The 17,057-nt window shown below is 55.7% G+C and overlaps 7 protein-coding genes across 7 annotated transcripts; 2 read left to right on the top strand and 5 right to left on the bottom strand.

The window, feature by feature from the left end:
* Window positions 1-2,544: 2,544 nt before the first annotated feature.
* KRP23_5275 (Death-associated protein kinase 1) lies at window positions 2,545-3,795 on the bottom strand (the record flags this gene model as incomplete). Its single annotated transcript, XM_067890322.1, has 1 exon — window positions 2,545-3,795. One exon carries the CDS (start codon window positions 3,793-3,795, stop codon window positions 2,545-2,547), a length of 1,251 nt encoding a protein of 416 aa, XP_067746881.1.
* A 122-nt stretch (window positions 3,796-3,917) lies between these two features.
* KRP23_5274 (Zinc finger CCCH domain-containing protein 64) lies at window positions 3,918-5,857 on the top strand (the record flags this gene model as incomplete). Its single annotated transcript, XM_067890321.1, has 3 exons — window positions 3,918-4,244; window positions 4,315-4,407; window positions 4,466-5,857. 3 exons carry the CDS (start codon window positions 3,918-3,920, stop codon window positions 5,855-5,857), a joined length of 1,812 nt encoding a protein of 603 aa, XP_067746880.1.
* A 205-nt stretch (window positions 5,858-6,062) lies between these two features.
* Window positions 6,063-6,398, bottom strand: KRP23_5273 (uncharacterized protein; the record flags this gene model as incomplete). Its single annotated transcript, XM_067890320.1, has 1 exon — window positions 6,063-6,398. One exon carries the CDS (start codon window positions 6,396-6,398, stop codon window positions 6,063-6,065), a length of 336 nt encoding a protein of 111 aa, XP_067746879.1.
* Window positions 6,399-7,626: 1,228 nt separating this feature from the next.
* Window positions 7,627-9,694, bottom strand: KRP23_5272 (Phosphatidylinositol-3-phosphatase SAC1-A; the record flags this gene model as incomplete). Its single annotated transcript, XM_067890319.1, has 5 exons — window positions 7,627-8,223; window positions 8,286-8,385; window positions 8,445-9,036; window positions 9,093-9,185; window positions 9,250-9,694. The coding sequence occupies 5 exons, from the start codon at window positions 9,692-9,694 to the stop codon at window positions 7,627-7,629; spliced, it is 1,827 nt and encodes a 608-aa protein (XP_067746878.1).
* A 147-nt stretch (window positions 9,695-9,841) lies between these two features.
* On the bottom strand, window positions 9,842-10,975 carry KRP23_5271 (Glycerol uptake facilitator protein; the record flags this gene model as incomplete). Its single annotated transcript, XM_067890318.1, has 1 exon — window positions 9,842-10,975. The coding sequence occupies one exon, from the start codon at window positions 10,973-10,975 to the stop codon at window positions 9,842-9,844; it is 1,134 nt and encodes a 377-aa protein (XP_067746877.1).
* A 2,975-nt stretch (window positions 10,976-13,950) lies between these two features.
* KRP23_5270 (uncharacterized protein) lies at window positions 13,951-14,766 on the bottom strand (the record flags this gene model as incomplete). Its single annotated transcript, XM_067890317.1, has 3 exons — window positions 13,951-14,429; window positions 14,495-14,567; window positions 14,626-14,766. The coding sequence occupies 3 exons, from the start codon at window positions 14,764-14,766 to the stop codon at window positions 13,951-13,953; spliced, it is 693 nt and encodes a 230-aa protein (XP_067746876.1).
* Window positions 14,767-14,957: 191 nt separating this feature from the next.
* KRP23_5269 (DnaJ-like protein subfamily B member 4) lies at window positions 14,958-16,734 on the top strand (the record flags this gene model as incomplete). The annotated part of the gene is made up of 5 exons (XM_067890316.1): window positions 14,958-15,110; window positions 15,184-15,412; window positions 15,507-16,333; window positions 16,410-16,542; window positions 16,727-16,734. 5 exons carry the CDS (start codon window positions 14,958-14,960, stop codon window positions 16,732-16,734), a joined length of 1,350 nt encoding a protein of 449 aa, XP_067746875.1.
* Between the last annotated feature and the right edge of the window lie 323 nt (window positions 16,735-17,057).

The raw sequence follows: 17,057 nt of genomic DNA, 5'->3' as shown, positions 1-17,057 counted from the left end.
ACTTAAGTTCAGTATACTTGTATCCACAAGTATACTTAAACCTAGATAAATGAACCAAACGGAAGCTTTGGTGGTAAATGAGAACTGTATTGATTGTAAATGGGGTTTCCTCCTAAAACTGATATTTCTAATGAGAGGTTCTGCCATTGGATGGCTGGCAGAACCCCTATCTATTGAATGACTCTCATTGGTAGAAAGGTGTTACTTTCTACCAGTCATATGCCTTTTGCTATGAATGTGGACCACCCTGTGGTGGTCACCTGAATGTATGCCTTAGTGCATGTTGCACTAAGGTAGGAGGTGAACCGAATGTGTAGCCCCGCTACATTCTGCGTCTGCGCCAGAACAACTTCACGTGTCCTGAAGACTACCTCTCGGGGTTTCGGCACACCATCGGCAATGTGGAAGACATGCCAGCCATTGACAAGGTCATGCACTTCCAGAGGGATTGGTAGTGGAGATCAGACAAAAGGTGAAGCTGTGTCAGTTCAGAAACACGTCGGACGCCAATTCGTTTGCATTCATGAACGACCGCACGCACGCTGTGGGGTCGCGCCGAGCCCATGAAGATCGTGGAGGCCAGGGGACCCAACGCCTGCAGTTATCGCTACAGTACGTCGAGGAGCCTACGCATATGGAGATTGGTAGTTCACGCTTCGTTTGTCATGATGAGTTTCTGCGTCGTAACCTATGTTTCTACTGCAAAGAACCGCCCGAACAGCTCACTGCTGCCTTCAGGTGGTGCGCTTCGACGGCAGGAACGTTGCTCACGTCTTGCTTATCGAGTGGGAGGAGTCGGTGAACCAGGATTTGATTCTTCGGCATCCATGGCTGGTGCAGTTCAACCCAAGAAGCAACTGGAAGACGAGAAAGATGCAGTTCGACCATTCCAGCTCTCTTGTGAAGACCCAATTTCGAATCTGTCGGTTCCATCGACCATCGATTCACCGGTACATCGAATGTTTGATGCGGTGCTTCAAGAAAATCCTACGATGAGCAGGTTGGACACTAGGAAAAAAGTTGTCCCGCTTGGTTACGGTCACGTGCCACTGCCTTCTATTACTGGTGCTACCATTGCTGCTGACGATGATGACGCCGGCACTGCACTGGGCTGCGCGAAGTCTCTGACTTCAAGTTCGAAAGCAAGATGAAGTACTGATCACATGTGGAGATCTATAATATCCGCGTTAAAACTTCTCCACAAACGAATTCGAACCCGCGCCAACTTCAGACTGTACTGGAGGAGTTCTCGGATGGATCTTCCGCTGAACTACCGCCCGAATTGCCTCCGACAGGTTCCATCGAGCACGAAGTGGTTTTGAAACTTGGTGCACTACCTAGTAATCAAGCCCCATTTCACCTTTCCAAGACCGAACAGGAAACTCTCGAACTCTTCGCTGCCGATCTACTGATGAAGAACTGGATTCAGGTGTCGGACTCCCCTTGGGTGAGTAACATCATCGGCGAGCCGAAGAAGGATCCGGTTACCAGTAATTTCCGTCTAGGTTGGAGTGGCTCCTACGCTTCCTCATACACGTGCGCCAACGTGTAATCTAAAGTATTGGGTCTAAGTAGACCCATTACAAACCCTCTTTGGATGCAATCCCAATGTTTTTGTGCGGTGCTCGGAGGTTTGGAAGATTACTCCTTCACACCAGATTCCACTCAGCGGGAGACGTCGTTGCTATCAATGGGTGGTGTTCAGGAAGCTCTAAACCTTCTCTCGTTGGTAAATTACAATAAGATAAAGAATTGCCGACGCAATGTTCCATGACCCACTACTCATGGAGTGCAGAACCTGAACCGAATCACTGGCGGGAGACGAGGGCACCGGGCAGTTCTCCGCGAAATCGAACTACCCTGCTTCCTGACGCAGCATAGCGCCGTACGTCACAACGCGAATACGAGCCGCAAGTCGGCTCGAAGCCACACCGGAGCCGTAGTTCATCAGAGGGATGACAACGCAACACACGACAGCGAAGATACCCAGGTACAAGGAGTAGTAGCTCATGTCGTGCAGCATGTCGTGCTTGGTTTTGTAACTATCGGTGTCGCTGTCAAACGCAATCCAGAAGAGGTTCTTCAGTCTGAGTGGATTCGTTGTAATGTGATCTTCGTACACGCTTAGATGACAATCGCGCAGAAACGATATGTCTGATCAACGTAATCCACACAAGCACGTCGGCGTCTCTATACAGCTGAAGCAAGTTGCATTTGCCCCTTTTTGTTTGGCGCATGGCCACCTCACACTCAAACATTTGCATTGGTTCCACGAGTTTCTTGCTTCTGACACCAAATCTCCCACTGCAGCCCGGACTTCGGAACTCTCCGATGGTACACCGACTTTTTTTTGGAAAGTATCAGCGGGCAAAGGCAGATTTGATTTGATTGACTGTTGAAAGTTTTGCTTACTTACTTACCAACCGTGATAACCACAATTGTATTGGTACGAGTCGCCGTCCTCGGTGGATTTTTAAATGATCACTAGCAATTTGTGTCCGAGCAGTAGAATTCCTACTTTTAGTGTACTCAACACAGCTCGAATTAACAGTACAAACGTACCCCTGCATTGCCATTGACACCTTCACTCGCTTTCATCTCTGCCACGCTTGTCACGACCTCGGCTATGGAAGCTCGTAACACATTGTTGGGGATCAGCTCCATGGGCGTTTGACCGCCTCTATCTTCGGCGGTCAGATCAGCTCCATACTCCAGCAGCTTCTGCCACATGATCGGGAAAAGTGCCAGCCGCGCGGCTTGATGCAGCGGAGTATCTCCAAAGCGGTTGCGCTGGTTCACATCAGCACCGTGAACAAGCAGCACATCCATAAGGTCGAGGTCATAGCGACGCATTGCATGGTGAAGCGGCGTAGCAGTAGCCGTATTCGCTGCATTCACATCGGCACCATGTTCCAGCAACAGCTTCGCCATCCGCACCTGCACGGACTCGTCGTCCTCGTCGCTGTCGCTGACATACTCGTCCATATCCGACGTCGTCATCGCAGCTAGCAACAACAATGGTGTATTGTCCTGGTAGTCTGTAGCATTCACATCTGCCTGTCCCTCTTCCAGTAGCAACTTGGCCATCCCAAGCCTCGCCTTGTTCACGGCCATGTGAAGCGGCGCCGTCAGCCTCCTATTGCGGAGATTCACGTCCGCACCCATTGCAAATAGCACTCCGACCACTTGTAGCTGCGCGCAGTCCGCCGCATAATGTAGCGCCGTGTTGCCCAGCGAGTCGGCGGCATTGACCTCTTCGCGGACGCTGCTGGCCTTGAGCACCTGTAACACGTTCATCGCGCCATACTTGGCTGCAATATGCAGCAAACTGCTGCCCACAGGGTCCCTCCCCGCCGTGTCCGCCCCATGGGCCACCAGCACTTTGAGCATCTCGGCTGCGTCGGCCCGTGCAGCGTCGAACAGCGGCTTCTCGCTGTGGCGCACAGCGGCATTCAGGTCCGGCTCATAACTCAGCACGAATCCCAGCGCGGACAGCTGGCGACTGCGCAGCGCCGCGGACAGCAGTCGCCGCCAGAAGAGCTCCGAGAGCTGCTCGGCCCAGTGCGATTGGCCCATCAACGCCGCCAGTAGCAGCGCTGCGACGCCCACGTGGCCGTGCTCTAGCGCCTGCTCGCACGGCGTCTCTCCAAAGAAGCGGTTGGCCGGCAGCACATCCTGCACGCCGACCTGCTGAAGTAGAAGTGCCACGCGACGCTCGTCGCCGGCCGCGCTGGCCGCCAGCAGTGCGGAGCAAGTGTCCTCCAGCGGCTCTTCGCGACCATCACTCCACTGCATGGCCACTTCAAGAATGACGCCAGGTATTGTTTTTTTTATTATTATAGCACAAGTTGATGTACGTAACATTCATAACACGTTCTTAACCGCTATAATTTCAACTGTGCTGGACCATTGACAAGATGCCCAAGGTGCTGCTGTGCGGCGCGGTCCAGGGTCACTGGGAACTGCTGTTCGAGCGCGCGCGCAAGCTGAATGCAGCTGCGAAGGGCAAACCGTTCGATGTGCTCGTGTGCGTGGGTCGCTGCTTCCCTCTGCCCGTTGAATACCTCACGGGAGGCAGCAAAAAGGTGCCGCTGCCCACGTATTTCCTGCCGGGTCATGAAGCGGCGCGTAGCTGGCAGGAAGACGCCAAGCAGACGGGGGTTTTCGACAAATTGAGCGTGGTGAACCAGTTGATGCAGGTTGGAGAAGGTTTCTTCTGCCTTGCTGGAGCTGGCGTCGCGAGTGTAAGACAGGAAGGCTGCGAGTTGAATTTGATGTCAATGTACTGAGCTTCGAGTATTTTTTTGTGAGCAGATTGCAGGATTGAAGGTGGCCTACGTGTCGGGCACGGAGACTCATGGCTCAGAGGACGAAAAGGGGACGCTGCTAACGTACTCGAAGGCTTCGGTGCGTTGAAAAGAGGTATTTAGTACCTGTGGAGAGAACTAACTTGTATGTGATGCAGGTCAATGCACTGGTGCAGGAGCTTCTTGCCGGTGAAGACCAGGGAGATGTCGACTTCTTGCTCACTGCGGAGTATCCGGCAAGCTTCCAGCTCTTGCTGCCGGAGCAGCAACTTCCTATTGGGTTGCAGGCGACGCGCGGGAGCGCTGCTGTCAGGGAGATCGTCCAGCAGGTACATCCCAAGTATCACATTACCAGTCGCGGAGGTGATGGCACTCGCGGTGACGTGTTCTACCAGCGACTGCCATACGTCAGCGAGGTGAGTGGAACCGGACGCAAGCAACTCACGCGTCTCATCGGTCTCAGCGGTGTGAATAAGGTCAAGGACAAGATGCGCAAGTATCTGCACGCACTGCAGGTCGTGCCGTTTGCTCAACAGAGCGCAGAGGAACGCCAACATGTAGACGTCCCGGCGGGCACCACGCAGAACCCTTATCTCCATGCGATGCTGGACGAAGCGACCTCACGAGCTGGAGAGCCCGACGCAAAGCGACGAAAGGTAGACCCTGCTGCGCCTGGAGGCCTCTCCGCGGAACAGATCGAGCAACTCACTGCTAGAGGCCGAGGCGACGGGCAGTTCTTCTACGACCAGAAGCTCGCTGCGAAGGGCCGACGCAAGGGCGGGCTGCTTCCGGGAGAGGACAACCAACAGCAGCGGAGACCTCATCGGCCGGATGTGCCGGTACGCACCGAGTGCTGGTTCTGTTTGTCGACGCCCACGCTCGAGCGGCATTTGATCGTGAGTATCGGCCAGGAGGCCTATCTTGCGATGCCCAAGGGCGCCATCTGCGGCGACCACCTGCTCATCGTGCCCATTGCACACGAGGCGTCGACGCTAGCCCTCAGCGAAGATACGTGGCGAGAGATGGAGCGCTTCAAGGCGGCTTTGCGGCGCTACTTCGCTTCGCAGGACAAGGAGCTGCTGGTGATCGACCGCAACGTCGCCACGCTGGGCGCCACACACTGCCACTTGCAGGTCGTGGGCGTGCCCAAGGCCAAGGCGGAGGCTGCCCGCCGTATCTTTGAGACTGAGGGCGAGAAATACCACGTCAAGTTCCACGAGTTGCTTGACGGTGCTGACGAGAAGGCAGAAACCGACGCTGCGTCGTCTACGGGACCGCTCGCGCTGCTCCGCCAGCAGACAGAGGACAAGCCGTTCCTCTACGCCGAGCTGCCCGACGGCCAGGGCGGCACTTCACAGCTACTGCACCACGTCCAAGGCAAGCATTACGTGCAGTTCGGCCGCCACGCAGCCGCGTGCTTGCTGGAGATGCCGCGCCGCGCCAACTGGAAGTTCTGCGTCGTGCCCAAGCCCGACGAGGAGAAGCTCACGCAGGCTTTCAAGGGTCAATGGAAGCAGTTCGACTTCACCCTTGAGGACGAAGAAGAGTGATGAAGATAAAGGAAGATGAAGTGGCAACCAGCATGGTGTATTGATACGGAGGATGAGAGCTGCGTTGCGCGTGGGCTAAGCGGAGCTCGTACTCACTTTTGTGCTGATCTACTACTACTACTGCGATAGCTTAGGTGTCGATAATATAGAAATACGGGGACGGCTTGACGGCGAAACTTCAATCTTCAGTCGGGGGTCAAGCGCCTTATGCCGACTTCTTGTCTCCGAACACGACGTTCCAGATGTCAGCCTTGCTCTGCGCCTTGGCGGAGGCGTTCGCTGTGGCCGTGGGGTAGTCGACGTTTTTGGGGGCACCCACGGCGGCGGCGGGTGACTCGTGCAGGGCCTCCTGGATCTGCTTCTCGTAGTCCACGCCGTAGATGTCGCACCAGGCCTGCTCGCCCTTGGACACGTGAGGGAGCGTCTTCTCGGCTGAGCCGCTGGAAGTCGCAGGCGTCTGCTGTAGTACGCGCGCAGGTGTGGACGAGCTGATGCAGCGGGCGGCGGCCTTGGGTAGTCGGAGAGAGGTGCGGGCCAGCATGGCTGTAGTAGTGGTGGTTTCGTGCGGAGGTGGCTTGCCAGGTGTCGGGTAAATCGCAAAGTGAGCCAAACTTTGCGCAGCGCCTCACATGGAGTGATGAGCGGCTGCTGTGAAGATTTCCGGAGAATACGCAAACGCTCTGAAGTCTTTGATTATAGATATTCAACAGTGGCATAGTTATCGCAGGTTATCCGATACGTACAGGTTGTGTAAATCCTCAAACGAAACGCAGCCATCATCTACTGCAGGACTATCGCAATAGCAGAGGGATCCGCTACGACGGGTCGCAATCTTATTGGCGAAAAGCCGTTTCGTGTCTCTTTGCATGTTGCAGTTATTATGGGGAGGCGAGTAGGGCTTAACGGTTCGTCCCGTTTCTGCGCGCCGACACTTGCGTTCAGTATCGATTACTCACTGCTCGGGACGAGCTTGCGTTTCGCGCGCCATTGGCATTTGACAGGCGCCTGTACTTCAAGCTGCAACACTCGTCCGTGACGCGGGCGACTTGGTCGTGCACCGAGAACTGCAACCTGTTACAGCTCCTGTGCGCCGCAGTCCGCTTGGTCGGGCAGTTCGTCCTATCGGGTCGATAGCGAAGCCGTTCTTCTTATCAAAAGCTGTGCGTCATCGTGCCCCGGCTATATCGACCCTTAACTGAAATGGCAGAGTGGCACTTTGCGGTGGTGTCCGCCGAGTGTCTATGCGGCCAAACAGAAATCGAGGCTACCGCGGAAAAAGCTTATGAACCATCGGGCTCCGTTAACGCGCTGTCGATTTGATAGGTGGGACCACAGCAGCGGCGGTGGTGTCGCTGCCAGCATCATTATCCAGCAAGCATACTCCCCGGGTAAGACGTACGTACCTCATGTCGCCGCTCAATTAAGTCCGAATCGACTCGGGGCAATCAACCCGTTTGGATGCGCGGGATGTCAAACGTTGCGCTTCAGAAAGCGACCAGAAGACCTTTTATAAATGGTTGCATTAATTGATATATTGCAGGTTTGTTAAATTACTGCGGGGAAGTGCAAGTTCAATGCCATCATGATCCACGAGTAAATTAAAGAAAACAAGTATATACAGGTAGCATGTTGGGCAGGTACCGGAAGCTGCTTGGGTGTGCCGGTGTCTCGCGTTGAAGTGCAAGGCACAGGCCTCTTGTCTACTGGCCTGCTCAGTTTCCCGCGACCGAGTGACTATCCCCGCGGACTCTGAGCAATCGTCCGCGAGCCTAGCGCTTCCACGTGGTCATGCAGCCGTCTTGCGGGCGCAAACTCGGCAGCCGCACCAGCTTCTGGCCCAGCGAGTTGCCCTTCTTGACCAGCACGCTGAACACGCCCGCGCAGATGAGCAGCGTCAGCAGCACCGACCGCACGAGCCGCTCGAAGAAGAAGCTCTGGCCGCTGCTGCGGTACGTCTCCACGAGGAAGAAGGCGACCACGAGCCCCATGAGCTTGGCCAGCACCGACTCGAGGCTCTCGCCTGCCGTCTGGAACGGCGACGGCTTGCTGCGCGACACCGAGAAACGTCCGAGCAGCAGGTCCAGCACGTCCTGGCGGTAGCCGTCCATGAAGTTGTTCATGATGTAGCGCACGCACGAGTTGTAGCCGTCCATGAGCGCGCCCTTCTTGGTGCGCTTGCCCGTGCGCGTAAAGTCCGTCTTGAGCGCGCCCGTGCCGGCGTAGAAGAGGCTGATCGCGTCGGCGTTGTTGCCCCACACGCGCTTGAACGTGCGCTCCAACTCCTCGAACGGCGAGTTGAGCACGTTTCCTTGCAGCGCCTCGGTCTCGTTTAACTGCAACATCAGGCTCCGCCGCCCGAACAGCGACTGGCGAGACAAAGGGGCGGTTAGCAGTCGACTTCAACAGGAGACATCTTCGAACGACGCACCTGAACGACGTTGGTGCGGTCGAGGTTGTCCATGCAATTGGTGCGCACCACACCGGACTGCTTGCTCACGACCGAGCCATCGGCGCCCTTGCAAAAGTATCTGCACAAACGCACGATCAGCTTCTGATAAACCACCGCCAAGCGCGGTATGGCACTTACCCGTGGTCGAGGAAGTCGTCGTCGACCTGCTTGATCAATTTCTCGAGGTTGCCCCACTTCATGTTGCGGCACTCGTGGTGGAAATCGAACCAAACGAGTCGCACGGCCGCGAGGATGTGCGAGTCCTTGGTAGCGGCGTCGGCGACAGTCTTGGCCATCGCCTCGCCTAGCTTGAGCTGTTCCTTCTTCTTGTCGATGAGATTCACGAACAACACGCGGCCGTATAGCCCCATGAGCTGGTACGCGTGCCTCTGGAAGGCCGCCACGTCGCGCTCGCTATCGCCGGCGTGGTACACTTTCGGCGCGTACTTCATCGTAACGGGCGAGCTCCAGAACACGGGGATGGAGCCCCGAATCTGCACGAACGACGTCTGCCTCCCGTCGTCAAAAATGCAGATCTGCTCTGTCTCGACAAAGTTGGCGACGTTGCCATCGTCGTCAATGCCGCGCATCGTGAAGCGCATTCCCTGGCGCTTGCACGACCTTCGCGAGATGTACAAGATGCGGAAGGACTTGTCCTTCACCTTGAGCTGCTCCGTCACCTCCACGTGCGCCTGCACCATGGGCGTCACCCACTCGAAGAACTTTTGCTCTGCAGCGCAACGTATCAGTCTCATCCCCCTACCAGCCCTCAACAGCGTCTCGTACCAATGAACGCCGAGCACAGCGATTTGTTCCAGAAGAAGCGCTCGTCCGCGCGCTCGGCAATACTGCCGATCCTGCCGTCGAACGCCGCAATGCCTGACAAGACAGTAAACTACCGTCATTTTCACTGTCCAAAGGTATCAACTTCCACTTGCCGTACGCTGCAGCGTGTGCGTGAGGTCCAAGTCCCGTGCAAAGTGCAGCTTTTGCGCCTCGATGTCGCCCGTGATCATGTCGATGTACGTGCGCTCGTCCTGCTCCTGCTGCGGCGTCAGCGTCGGCAGGTTCTGCGTGGGGATAAGCAGAAGCTCCAGCGTGTGCACCGCGCGGATCTCGTGGCCGTCCACGCCCTTGGCCACCACTTTAGACTGCGTGACCACTGCCAGGTAGGGCCCGCGTAGCAGCCAGAAGACGCCGTAGATGGCGTCGAAGGCCATGCGCCGCCCATGCACGTGCTGCGAGTCCGCCACGTGCTCCACGGCGAGCCCCAGCGACGCGTCCGAGCCGCTCGAGCGCGCGATCTGCAGACTCAGCGGATGCACGGGGTGCAGCACCACGAGGAAGTCGTCCTGCACCACCAGCTCATACTGCTTCTTGGGCGCCATGTTCTAAACCGAGAGGTGATGATACTGGACTGAAGAAACAGTCAGCGTCGTGCGCGAGGATACGAAACGGTTTTTTTGAGGTGGCGTACGTAATCTACGGTAAGTGCGAAAAACTTCAACTTTAACTTGCTGCTTGTTTGGCTCGTCTCATGCGGCGTATGTGTGCAGATGGCCTGGGGACGACAGTCGGTAGTTGTGCGGTGTGGGGCTCTCTCGGAAGTCGCTGTGGTGCAGGCCGCAAGTCGCCAGCGACTCGAACCCGCCGCTGGCCGTCACGCTCGCCAACGTTTGGCTCTTCTCGAGCTGCTCCAGGATTGCCTCGCCCTCCAGCTGCTGGTGCCGCATCCAGGCGGCGGCAGCTTCGTCCGTCGTTTGCAGCCCCGGGCGAATCACCATGTCGAAGAGGACGCTGCCAGCCACGCCGCCGACCAGCGGTCCGACCAAGTAGACCCAGCACGAGTCTGCAGCCGACCCCCATCCTGCGAGGACAGCCACCAATCGAGGGCCGAAATCCCGCGCCGGGTTCAAACACGCCTGAGTGAACGGAGTCATCACCATCGTTAACGCTGCCAGTGCTGCGCCGACGTAAAGTGGAGCCAACGGGGCTTCCGGCACCCGCGGAGGCGGGAGTTCGTTCTTTTCTTGAGCACTTGCAGTAGAGCTGGTGAAGGCTTCTACCCCCGTGGGTTGCTGAGGTTGACGCACAGCGCGTTGAACGAGTACAAAGAGTAGTGTGCCGAGCGCCTCCAGGAAAACGGCACCTACGACGGACACGTCGCTCTCGTTCCAGAGCGACGAGTCTGCGTACACGAGCTGCGGGTGCGGGAACGACGCTCCAAACGCAACTGCTGAGAGCGAGGACTTCACGGTACCCCGCACGATATCCAGACGCTCCTCGTAGCGCCTGATAGCCGATCCAAACATGACAAACACAGCAACTCCAGCAACCGTAGCGCCCAGCAGCTGCGACAACATATACGCCGGGATTTTGCGCTTCGGGAACCCATTCCGACCGTGAGGTGAGACCACGAGCGCCAGTGTCACGGCAGGATTCAAGTGAGCTCCCGAGCCGGGGGCTGCGATGAATGTGGCGAGCGCAACTGCGAACCCCCAACCGATAGCGACCTGTTCAATCGCCAAGTCCGAGACTCCAGGAGATGCAAATGCAGCGGTAGCGATCCCTGCGGCGCCTAAAAACACGAGCACGAACGTCCCAACAAACTCAGAGGCGCATTCAAGTGCCAGCGGCCGAAGCGACGACATCAACATGCTGCTGGCCATGGGATCCTTGCACTGGGGTTCTGCAGGCGCGCTTGAGAAGTGAAGTGAGACGATCAATTGCAATGGGGCAGCCCCTGGGCTCCAGCAATGCCGTAGCGTCGTAGCACCAGCATAGCGGTTTCTCGCATGCAAGCAAAGAGTCGCCGACGTCAAGTGGTGATAACGGCCGAGAGCTTGTACCATGTCAACGCCTGCTGCAGGACAGGCGCTACGCAAATAATATCACTAGACACGCAAATTATCAGGACTTGCTGGTGGAGTGACGTGACTTCGTCCAGACGCAGCTTGGTACGATCGAGTCGACTGCTGAATGGCTTGGCCCCTTGAACATGTTGAAGTCCGGATGGAGCCTGCATAACGCGTTCAAGGATCATGCGGTACTGGCGGCGTAACTGGAGGGCAACACGTAGCAATTCGCGTTGCTGTCCATGGGCGTCAGGTCCTGTGAGATGAGATTGTATAACTCTCAGAGGCGTTGCCGCTGGCCGCGAGAAACCCGAGTCAGCCTGCCAGAGCGTCTGTGAGCACACGGTGCATTGCAGCGCAGACAGTGGCGTGGTTCCTTGCTCGTACGCCGAGCAAAGGGTGGACCAAGTCTTCGATGGTCATCGTCTTGTCTCCGCGATCATCGACACGCACAAGTACGACCGTCAGCGCCTCGAGTGACTCGTGTACCAAACTCCATGGGGTTATCCCGTTGATCCTTCCGCGGAGGGATCGACACGTGCGTTAGGTTTTCCACTATGCGCATGACGAGGCCGAAAGCAACGTACACCTGACTGCCGACTCTCGCGAGATCGTCGAGAACCAACATCACCACAACTGATATCTCTACCGCGAAAAGCAGTGCCCGCCGCGGTAGAGCAAGTCTCGAAATCGTCACCACAGATATTTGCCAGCCGAGTCCTCGGGCCCGAAATCCACCTCTGGCATCGTGCCTAGTGTCACCGTCGAAGAACTAGATCGCATCGTACAGGAACGGACTGGTGACAGTGATGCCAGAGCTGCGGTGACAGAACCCTCGACAACTTTGCAGACGCTCCCGATGAAGCGGTGCGTCTCCTCGTTCTTGCAGATTCCCCCGAAGTAGTCTTGAAGAGTGTCGGCGTTTCAAGGACACCCCGGACGATGCCATCCAGTGAGTACTTGGATGCCAGTCCCGGTCCTCGCTGGCATTGCGGAGCCGTTGGAGATCGTTCACCCGCGGAATGTGAATGTTGCGAAAATCGACGAATGCCCGTCGCGACAGCTTCGGTTGTCGCTGGGGTGTTTGGGAGGCTAACATGACAAGATGAGGCGCTGACAATGGAACGTTACGAACTACCAGCCCATGAAGCGACTGCGATCTCGTACGCTTGGGGGACATTGCCTCATGCCCAGCTTTGCTTACCCCAAGAAGGCGAGCTAATCGTGGTGTAGGCCACCGTTATTGCCACCGTATATTCGAGCTGTCAGGTGTGCTGTCGTTGTCGTGCGAAAAGTTCCAGGACCCTCAGCGTGAAACAGCGACAACCGGATATTCTGGTATTCTGGTAACCGCGCGAAGGTAGTACAAGAACACCTGCGTAGTTGTGACTGCCTGTCCAATTGGAGTGTCTACTTCAGCCGAATCTGAAGAGTTTGCCATCGCAACTACATGTATTAATATTGTCGAGATTCACCTCGAGCCACGATAGTACTGTCCGCGCATTCTCGACTGCAAACAACCAAGTCGCTGTCAAACTAGCCGACAGCCTCTGGGGAGGGAGTATTGAGCAGCAAAGCGAAAGCAATCGCAAAGCAGCAGCCTTGCGTATGGCGTGCACTCAGAACCGCGAAAGAAAGCCTCTCTCATTTCGATACCTTGATGTTCGTCCCATGGCTAGCGCGCACACAGAGGAGGACGACCAATATGCCAATTGACGCGCTAGGGATCATGATGGATGCGTTCCAGCAAAAACTGCAAGCCTACTTGTCTGGGTCCATCCCAGCGGGGCTTCTTGGAGTTTCCGCCCGAACGTATCGACCGGTGCTCGAGTTATTGTCCCAGAATCACGAAGGTTTTATTCGCAACAGCATCGACCTGCTTCCTTTCGTAGCAGTGACGTCGATGACTCAAACGAACAAGGGTGTGGTGCGTGGATTCACCGCCCCGAGGAGTATCGGCGTTTTGCTGTCGCGACAGCACCCTTCTAAAGTATTGCTGCAGGACGTGGTCCAGTTCATGAATTGAAGCCAACGTGCTCAAGCTGCGTTTGTTCGTGGACCGCCGACTGCAGTCCTCTCCGAAACTGGTCGCTTGGTTGCTAGAGCACTCGCTGGGTTTATGGATCGCATCTTTGAAATTAGCGACGTTCAACTGATAGAAGAGGACGCAGACGACTTCAGTAGTACAGTGTTCAACACGGTTGCCCACGTTCTGAGGGTTATTCCGTCCTACGCATATGGCCAAGCGGAGATGATGAGTGACAATGCTGCACTCGCGCGAGTCAAACTAGGCTTCGGTGAGTGGGGTCTTGCCATCGTTGCTGAACATCACTGCTGCCCTAGTCACCGACTTTCCTTGGCAAGATTACCAGCGACGGGAACTTTCACGTGCGTTCTCGGTTGTCACCCTACGACACTCGGTGAAGAGTTGATTAGTAGCGTCTAGTACGCGGGAGACTTGTCAAATTCAATACCCATCGTCTGAAAGGGCCCAACGACGGGGGTTGATGGCATCCAGGTAGGTCGGATGTTCGAGCTCAGCCAGTGCTTTCTCGCTATGAAGTATTGCAACATGAATTTCACCCCATGCATGTACTGCAAATCTGGCGTTTGAGTTGCAATATTTTTCCACATGTAATTTCCAGCCACACATTTTTGTTAGTATGCCAAATTCGGCCTCCAGCCCGCTAAAAATTGCTCAAAATCCAACAAAGGCCAACGTTCCTCATGCCACCTCTTTGGGGACGATTATTTTGTTTTGTTCAAGTTTCTTCGACTGCTGAATAGGATTATAGATCATGTGATTTAGTCGTTGCTGGCGAGGGCAGCACGTAACCGAAGACTTTGCTTCCCAGGAACGTCAGATACGGCTCTGCACCAGTTCCTGGCTGCGGGAGGAAGTTGCGTCCGTCCCAATAGCCTCGTCGAGTCCATCCCGCAAGTTGCGAGCACCGGAGCAGCAAATGGCCGTCGTCCTCCGTCACGCGCTCCACGCGACACAACAAGTGCGCGACGCAATCTCGCAGCGCAACAGATCGATTTGCAGCAGTTGCAACTTCCTGTCGCGCCAACTCCTTCTTGGACAATTTCCTCTTTTTGGTTTCAGACTCTGAAGAACCTCGAGCTGATTCTGCAACTGGTTGCAGGTCTCCGCCGCCAGGGGCGCAAACTGCAACGTTAAATTGCGCGAACTTGTCCACATTTGCGCTCGAACTGCTGCCAATGGCCAACACCAGCTCCTCCATCCCTCGAACAGGGACATTTAGCACTGCAACAAAGTGCAAAAATGAAATAAGATCCCGCGCTTCAATGTGCAAAGGTGCAAATACCGACCGAAAATTGCGCCACTGTGACCCACGAGTTTGGCCGTGTGTCTCGTGGCGTTCATGGAGCAGATGAAACCTCCCTGTTTCGCGCAAAAACGTCAGATGGCTACAGCACGTGCAACCGAAATCGGTTCGCACCTGGTTGTTGATGGCTGTGAGCCACGTGATGGTCATGAGGCTGCGCGAATGACCATTGGCTTCGCGCACCGAGAGCAGACACACCGGATTCGGGTACAGCAGCCGCGACAGCATGCCCTTGTCGACCGCCGTCCAGTCCATGGTGACAATCGTCAATTCGTTACACATGACCGACTTAGGCCATTTTTGGATTCACGCACGCTGATTGGCTGATATGCGTCCCATCCCACGTCGGATATCGCACTTAGTGGAAATTGGCGCAAAGTGAGACTCCCCATTCTTGGCAAGAACTCAAACCGGAGGAAGAAGGCGACGCCTCCTGTTATTTAACCATGGGCAAGAGGAAGGTGTCCAGCATGGTCTACTACGAGCTCATGGGCATCGAGTCCGACGCCACGCCCGAGCAGATCAAGAAGGCCTACCGCAGGAAGGCGCTGCAGCTGCACCCGGACAAGCGCGGCAACACGCCCGAGTCGCAGGAGGAGGTGCGTGCGTGCAACTCGCAGTTAACTGATACCTTACCGTTTTTCTAAACTTAACTATACCTTGATCACGCAGTTCACGCGCATGAAGCAGGCGTACGACGTGCTCTCAGACCCTCAGAAGCGGGAAGTGTACGACCAGGTCGGGGAAGATGGCATCAAGCTCATGGAAGATTACGGCAACATGAGTCCCGAAGAAATGTCCACTTTGTTGTTCCGCTCCATGGGCGCGTTCGGTGCCAAGGGCAAATGTGTCCTCATCCTGCTGGTGTCGCTGCTCTTCGCCTTCTTCCTGCTCATCCCCAGTACGGACAAAATGCTGTCCATTTATCGGCCTTTTGACAAAAGGTGTATCATTTGTTTTGGATGTTTTTACTAATTGACTATATATGTATACAGTTTTCTGGTGTCTCCGGGCGGACTCGAGCATCTCCTGGAACTGGGCCGTGGTCTGCATCCCGCTCTGGATCGTGGACGGCATTTATTATTGCTGCTTGGGCTGCATGTACGCGTCCTCGGACGCCGGCATGGACCCGGAGGAAAAATCCCACGAAAAGCCGCCACTTTACAAGCTCTACGCGTTCCTCAAGGCGCTGTTGCTGTTGGTGTTGCAGATTTTCCTGGCTCTAAAGCTCAACGGTGACCTCACCTGGTCGCTCGCTGAAGTTTTGGTCCCGTACTTCGTCTACGACGGTCTCAACTTGCTCGAGGGGCTGGCGGCCGGAGTGCTGGGCTACAAGATGTTCACCAAGGACAGCGAAGGTGCAGGGGTGACGCACACAGAAGACATCAAGAAGCAACGCGCGGCGCTGGTGCTCGCGGTGGCGAGGAAGTTGACTTTGAACCTCGCTCGGATCACCCAGGGAGTGCTGCTGGCACTCAAGGTGGATGACAATCTGGGCGACGCTAGCTGGTGGCTCGTGTTCATCCCCGTGTGGCTCTATGTGGCCTACTTCGTGTCGTTCCCGGTCCGGAAATACTTCCGGGCTAAGGCCAAGGCGAATGCGCCCAAGAAGTCACCGAGACAACAACACACGCACGACGCATACACGCGCGAGTCGGTTACAGAAGAGGAGGAGGAGGCAGTGTCCAAGTTCCCGCTCTTGGATGCCATGTGCACGATCCTTGTCATTTGCGCGCTCATGTCGCCGTTTTTCATTCTGTCGGCAAGACTACAGGATGGCTCGTTCTCCTCCATCTACGTGCTGCTGCCGTGGCTCATCGTGGTGCGTGTGATGGCAGCCGTCACAGTTCCCGATTCATTTGTTTTGCTCACTAGTTTTTTTATTTTTCATGCTGCAGGTGGGACTCGTATTTTGCTTTATTTGCTGTGCGATTTCGTGCGTCAGCTTCAACGTCCCCGAGGAAGGTGTACCAGAGCAGGGCGAGCAGGATGCGTCGGAGAACGTCCGGAACACGCCATCGGCAGAGGAAGGTGCGACTGCCCGTACAGATTACGTATCTGTCGACATGGATTAAGTGGTAGGGCACGCGTGATCGATCTCCTTGGGGGCCGGGCCACCAGGCTCGTTTACGCCTGCCACTGCTAGTTCGCTTACGATCCGTATTTTATTAATGGATCGATTTTGTGTTTCTGGTGCCGTGCTTCCGTTGCGCAGTTGTGTGAGTTCGAGGTGATTGCAGACGCGGCGGCTAGTTCAAGATCGAGTGCTTGTTGAGAGCTTTTATACACTACTACGCCCAGAATCAAGCAGGGCAGCACCAATTCACAAGTTGTTCTTTTCTAAACTCGAGATGTTGGTGTGTTACTCGCTAGAGATTGGTGCAGGTTGCTGCAGCCAAGGGAAGTGGAAGGTGTAGTCGTATCCTACGACAAAAAGAGGTTAGCTATGGCTTCAATCGTTCGCCTAACAATCAACCTGCCAATACCTGAATGCTGGAGTGACGCTTGTGCGTTGTAGTACACCCAGAACACGAGCTTCACTTGCA

The sequence above is a fragment of the Phytophthora ramorum genome (assembly GCF_020800215.1).
Source record: "Phytophthora ramorum isolate Pr-102 chromosome Unknown Phyram_PR-102_s0004, whole genome shotgun sequence".
In the NCBI taxonomy this organism is placed as follows: Eukaryota; Oomycota; class Peronosporomycetes; order Peronosporales; family Peronosporaceae; genus Phytophthora; species Phytophthora ramorum.
The sequence above is the reverse complement of the archived record's forward strand: the minus strand, read 5'-3'. Positions and strand labels throughout refer to the sequence as shown.